The 6,647-nt window shown below is 49.0% G+C and overlaps 1 protein-coding gene across 1 annotated transcript in view; it reads right to left on the bottom strand.

The window, feature by feature from the left end:
• UNC13A (unc-13 homolog A) overlaps positions 1–6,647 on the bottom strand; it is a 104,487-nt gene that overhangs the window by 57,135 nt on the left and 40,705 nt on the right. Inside the window, exons 7-8 of the mRNA XM_032267920.1 lie at positions 6,398–6,452; positions 3,107–3,142 (exon numbers count right to left, since the gene is read on the bottom strand). Of these exons, the coding sequence (XP_032123811.1) occupies positions 3,107–3,142; positions 6,398–6,452 (91 nt within the window). The remainder of the gene's footprint in view (positions 1–3,106; positions 3,143–6,397; positions 6,453–6,647) is intronic.

Raw genomic sequence — 6,647 nt, 5'->3', positions numbered from 1 at the left:
GAGGTGGGAGGAACACAAGAGCCCAGCCGCTTGAAAAAAAAAAAAAAAAAAAAAAAACGAAGGAACTCCCAGACTCCAAGCCCTCAGAGCAATGAATGAAATCTTCAGATTTTTGGTGCATTCAGGGCCTCTCTCACTTGGGGTGGAGTGCAATGGGGAGATCGTAGCTCACTGCAGCCTCAACCTCCTGGGTTCAAGAGATCCTCCCACCTCAGCCTCCAGAGAAGCTGGGACCACAGGCACACATCACCACGTCTAGCTCATTTTATATATTTATTTATTATTTTGTAGAGATGGGCTCTCCCTATATTACCCAGGCTGATCTTGAACTCCGGGGCTCAAGCAATCCTCCCACCTCAGCCTCCCAAAGTGCTGGGATCACAGGTGTGAGCCACTTTGGCCGGCTGACATTCTTTCTACTGAATTGTCCTTGACCGGGCTGAGATGTTTCCGGTCAAACTGCATGAGGCTGTGCACATGTTTACCAAGGCTTTTTTTTTTTTTTTTTTTTTTCTGACGAATTTTGTCTGCTTCTGAAAGGTCAGTTACTTGGAGTTGGAGTCTTTTTGCTTTTGCCCAGACTCTGCTTTGTACCAAGTAGTTCTAGACTAAATTGTCTGCTTCTGACCATTTTCAACTACTTTTGTTTTGACCAGATGGTCTGTTTTGGGCTCAGTTGTCTTTCCTTTTTGACCCAAATATCTATCAGCTTTAGCTATGCTGGTGTTTTCTGTTTTGTTTTTTTTGTGTGTGGTTGTTGCTATTGTTGTGTTTTGTTGGAGATGGAGTCTCACTCTGTTGCCCAGGCTGGAGTACAGTGGTGTGATCTCAGCTCACCGCGACCTCCACCTCCTGGGCTCAAACGATTCTCCTGCCTCAGCCTCCCGAGTAGCGGGGATTACAGGCACACGCCACCATGCCTGGCTAATTTTTGTATTTTTAGCAGAGACGGGATTTCGTTATGCTGGCCAGGCTGGTCTTGAACTCCTGACCTCAAGTGATCTGCCTGCCTCGCCTCCCAAAGTGCTGGGATTACAGGTGTGAGACGCCGTGCCCAGCCTGTCTGTGGTTTTGACCATACTGTTTGTGTCAAGTTGGTTGTTACCGAGCTTGCTCTGTCTGCCAAGCATTCATTTTGGAGAAATTGATTTTATTATTTATTTAAATCTATTTAGTTTTTAGAGACAGGGTCTCATACTGTTTCCTAGGCTGAAGTGCAGTGGCACAACCATGGCTCACTGCAGCCTTGACCTCTTGGGCTCAAGCAATCCTCCTGCCTCAGCCTCCCAAATAGCTAGGACTATAGGAACGAATCACCACAACTGGCTTTTTTTTTTTTTTTTTTTTTTTTTTTTAGAGATGGGGTCTCACTCCATTGCCCAGGCTGATTTCAAACTTTAGGCAGGGATCAAGCGACCCTCAGACCTCAGCCTCCGAAAGTGTTCGGATTACAGGTGTAAGCCAGTGTGGCTGGCCTGAACTGATTTTTTCTGAGATGGAGTTTCGCTCCTGTTGCCCAGGCTGGAGTGCAAGGGCGAGATCTCGGCTCACCGCAACCTCCGCCTCCCGGGTTCAAGTGATTCTCCTGTCTCAGCCTTCCGAGTAGCTGGGATTACAGGCCTACGCCATCACACCCGGCTAATTTTGTATTTCTGGTAGAGATGAGGTTTCTCCATGTTGGTCAGGCTGGTCTTGAACTCCTGACCTCAGGTGATCCGCCTACCTCGGCTCTCAAAGTGCTGGGTGCCACTGTGCCCAGCCTCTAGATTGATTTTTAACCAACTTGTTTTTGATAAATTGTGGTGGACCAAAGGGTTTGTCAACAGTTTCCCTGGTCCTGGAGTTAGGTTTGTCCACCAAGATATGAGAAAGAAGTGAAGAACTCCCCAGCTGGTGGAGGAGAGAGAAGGAGGCAAATTTATCCATAGAAGAGAGGACAGTGGCTCACACCTGTAATCCCAGCTCTTTGGGAGACTGAGGTGGGTGGATCACGAGGTCAGGAGTTTGAGACCAGCCTGACCAACATGGTGAAACCCATCTCTACTAAAAATACAAAAATTAGCCAGGCGTGGTGGTGGGTGCCTGTAGTCCCAGCTACTCGGGAGGCTGAGGCAGGAGAATCGCTTGAACCCGGGAGGCAGAGGTTGCAGTGAGCTGTGATCACACCACTGTGCTGCAGCCGCCTGGGCGACAGAATAAGACTCTGTCTCAAAAAAAAAAAAAAGAAGAATCTAATGCCTGATGATCTGTCAGTGTCCCCCATCACCCCTAGATGGGACTGTTTAGTTGCAGGAAAACAAGCTCAGGGCTCCCCCTGCTTCTACGTGATGGTGAGTTGTATCCTTATTTCATTATATACTGTAACATCATAATAATAAAAATAAAGTGCACAATAAATGCAATACGCTTGAATCATCCGGAAACCATCCCCCCTACCCCCAAGTCCATGGAAAAATTGTCTTCCATGAAACTGGTCCCTGGTGTCAAAAAGGTTGCAGACTGTTTTAGGTAGAAAAATGGCCATTTAATTTAGGGAGGGGGTGGCTTGCCTTCTTCCCTGCAAGAGCAAATAAAGGTGGGAGGTGAGGTGTGAGTGTGGGTGGAGCCTGGGGGGATGCCGAGGTCCCTGGTGTGCATCTCCCTGAGGTCCCTGGCCCGCCCCTCTGTTGGGGACCCTCTCCTTGCCCACCCACTACCCTCTGAGTGGCCCTGGGCCCATTTCCAGGTGGAAGAGGAAGACAGGAAGACCAAAAGGCAGAGGGGTTGAAGGAGAGGAGGTGAGGTTATACAGGGGGGATGGCAGAAGCGGGGTCACAGTGCCCAGCTTGAGACAGGCAGGTGTTTGGTCTAAATGTCCAACCCTTCAGGCTGAGCCCCCCCACCCCAATAAGGTGCCCACTCCCCAGCAGAGAGCAGGTCTCCCAAGACAGGCGCTAATGAAGAGGGTGCAGGAGAGTTGGGAGGGGTCTTGCCAAGCCCTCTGGCCCCCACATGCTGGTCATGGGTGCCCTGGTTCCCTGTGTGGTAGTGCGGAGCAGCCTTGGGATCACCAAGGTGCCCACCTTCCCATGGGCCTCCCAGAACATCATTCAGGCTGAGTACTTACTGTGCTGCTCACCCCAGCCAAAATAATTCCAGTTGCCTACAAAGAGAAGGGGTAGAAATAATAAAAGGGAGCAGAGAGAGGGGTGGGTGTGGGGAGGGGGGGCTCCCCTGTCGTCCTCCTCACTCTCCCCATCTCCTCCCTGCACCCCAAGGCGGGAGCCCTCTTGTCCTGAGTACCTTCGTGGGTATCATTTTTGTTGCTGACACTTGCTCTGTCTCTGCTCTCCACCTTGGGAGGAAGGTGGTATATCCCTGTTTGTTTGTTTTTTTTTTTAATTTTCTTTTCTTCTTTCTTTTCTTTTCTTTTTTTTTTTTTTTTTTTTTTGAGACAGCGTCTCGCTGTGTCATCCAGTCTGTAGTGCAGTGGTGCAGTCATGGCTCACTGTAGCCTCGAATTCCCAAGCTCAAGCAATCCTCCCACTCAGCCTCCCGAGTAGCTGGGGTTGCAGGCACGCACCACTGTGTTCAGCTAATGCTTTGGTTTTTGGTGGTTTTTCTTTGCGTTTTTTTGTGTAGAGATGGAGTCTTTCTATGTTGCTCAGGTTGGTCTCAAACTCTTGGTCTCGAGTGAGGCTGAGTAGTGGGATTACAGGCATGAGCCACTGTGCCTGGCTCAGTTTTCAATGAGGAAAGGCACAGTCAGGAAGTAACAAAGTGGGTATTTGGGCCCAGTGTTTTCTGACTGTAAAGTCTCGGGTTAACAGCCTCCACCCTTTTCCTCTCCCTGCTTTTGAATAAGGAAAGATACACTAAATTGGAAACCCTAAGCTTTGAAACACCCTTGTTGGGTGGATTTTATCATTCTGCTCATTTTATAGGTGAAACAATGGATCTCAGAGAGATGGAGTGAGCAGCCCAAGGTCACACAGCCTCTGTGTATCAGGGCCAGGGCGAGAACCAACTTTGCCTATCATGTGAAGTACCTGGCACTTCAGAAAAATGTCCTGGGCCAGAAACCTGGCTCTTCTGGCCACTGGCTGCTTTTTCTGGGAAATGGGGGTGACAAAACACTCCCAGTATTTACTTGTGGGTAAATACTGAGTGGTGGGCTCCATTCCCCAAATTGAACCTGCCCCTGGCTCCAGTCCATCCACCCAGGGGCCCTCTGCCATTGCCTTCCTGCCTCCACTATGCCTGGCCCCACCTCGCTGCAACCTCTCAGTGACCGCATTCACTGGGGAGGGTGTTTGTAATTCCTTCCAGGCAGTGATGGCCCCTCCCTGGCCAGGGAAGCCGAGGGACTTTCTCAATATCACACCCCAAGTCAGTGTAGAAACAGTGTCTCCCCAGCTGCAGTCCCCAAGCCCTCCCCACCTCTGGCTCAATTACCACTCTCCTGGACACATGGTAGGGGAGATGCAGATACAGGAAAGACGGTGAGAGGGGAGAAAAGGAAGATGAAAAAGGATATGAAAAAAGAGCAGAGCGTGGTGATTATGCCTGTAATCCCAGCACTTTGGGAGGCTGAGGCCGGTGGATCACATGACGCAAAAAATTCCAGACTAGCCGGCCAACATGGCGAAACCCTGTCTCTACTAAAAATACAAAAATTAGCTATGCGTGGTGGCATGCACCTATAATACCAGCTACTCAAGAGGCTGAGGCACGGGAATCGCTCAAACCCAGGAGGCAGAGGCTGCAGTGAGCCAAGATCATACCATTGCAGTCCAGTCTGGGTGACAAAGTGAGACTCTATCTCCAAAAAAAAAAAAAAAAAAGAAAGAAAGAAAGAAAGAAAGAAAGAAAGAAAAGAAAGTTAATGGAAAAGGAGAGGGAGGCTCAAGAGTGAAGTGGGGTTTTGGTGTCAGCAGGTGGGAGCTGTGCCCTGATGCTGTATGGTTTGCTACTTCCTCTCCACCACAGAGCAATGGGAAGGTATTTTAAGGAGGGAGACAGCTCTTCCATCCATGAAAAGACCTGGTCCAGCTGCATCTGAGTGTCCACAGGGCCCAGGGAGATAAAAAATCTTGACGGCTGCAGCCTTGTTGGAAATAGGAAGAGGAACATTTTCATCATCATAATTAACAGACAGGGTGTGGTGGAAAGGGAAGCAAAGTTGGAGTCCCTCAGACCTGGGTTCAAATCCTGGCTCTGCCACTTGCTGAGTGTGTGGCCGTAGGCAACATCACCTCTTGGGCCTCAGTTTCTCCATCTAAGAAAATGGGTGAATGAAACAGCCTTTGTCTGTTGTAGGTGCACCTGTTGTACGTGTGTTGGCACATCTTCCATCTGTTTCTGTCTGCAACGTCTGAGTGTGGGCTGTTTGGGGTTTGTGCTGGCCCCATGACTAGTTTGTTGAATGAGTTCTATGTCCTCATCCAGGATGTGATGAATGGAAGTGACGCATCTACAAAGTGTTTCTCATGTCTCTAGATGTCCCAGATCCTTCCAGTAGCCCTCAGAGTGTGGGTCTGTCAGATGTGCTGTTTCAAAGAGAAGGTCCCTAAATGTTGGAGAGGGACACTGGCCTGCTCAGGACCACAGAGCAAGGTGGGAATCAAGCCCAAGTCTCAGAACTCTCTCCCTCCTTCCCTTCCTCCCTTCCTTTCTTCCTTCCTTCCTCCCTCCCTCCCTTCCTTTCTCTCTCCTTCTCTCTTTCTTCTTTCTCCTTCCTTCCTTCCTTTCTCTCTCTGTCTTTCTTTCTTTTTTCCTTCCTTTGTAGCAAGGTGGGAATCAAGCCCAAGTCTCAGAGCTAGCTTTCTTTCTTTTCTTTCTCTCCCTTTCTTTCTTTCTTTCTTTCTTTCTTTCTTTCTTTCTTTCTTTCTTTCTTTCTTTCTTTCTCTCTCTCTCTCTCTCTCTCTCTCTCTGTTTCTTTTTCTTTCTTTCTCTTTTCCTTCCTTCCTTTTCTGTTCTTTTCTTTTTTGAGTCAGAGTCTTGCTCTGTCACTCAGGCTGGAGTGCAATGGCGTGATCTCAGCTCACTGCAGACTCTACCTCCTGGGTTCAAGGATTTCTCCTCCCTCAGCCTCCTAAATAACTGGGATTACAGGCACCCACCACCATGTCTGTTTAATTTTTTTTTTTTTTTTTGTATTTTTAGTAGAGACGGGGTTTTGCCAAGTTGGTCAGGCTGGTCTTGAACTCCTGACCTTGGCCTCCCAAAGTGCTGGGATTACAGGGATGAGCCACCACGCCCAGCCTCAGAACTCTAACTTCTAATACACTGTAAGTGGACACTGCACTCTCAGGACTTTGTATCTCTGGAGGGGAGGAGTCTTTAGACAGGACAGTCATGGGGTAGGGGAAGGATGAGGGTTTCAGCGGATGCCCAAGAAGAATCAAGAGGTACTTACAACACTGGTTGCTGGGGACAGGCAAAGGCTTTTCTTGCTCATCTTGGAACGAATACTGAAGGGGTGGGGGAAGGAGAAAGGGCTTGTCTCAGAGGGACTGAAGGCCAGGGGACCAGGATAGTCCTCTGTTCCGTCCCATTCTCACTTCCCTCTACCTCCCAAATTCTCTCCCTCTCTATGAGAAGGATATGGGGAGTAAGAGAGAAAAGGAGAGAAAAAGACACACACACACACACACACACACACACAC

The sequence above is a fragment of the Sapajus apella genome, unplaced genomic scaffold (genome assembly GCF_009761245.1).
Source record: "Sapajus apella isolate SASKATOON/1434 unplaced genomic scaffold, GSC_monkey_1.0 scaffold173, whole genome shotgun sequence".
NCBI lineage: Eukaryota > Metazoa > Chordata > Mammalia > Primates > Cebidae > Sapajus > Sapajus apella.
This window is presented reverse-complemented; position numbering and strand designations above follow the sequence as displayed.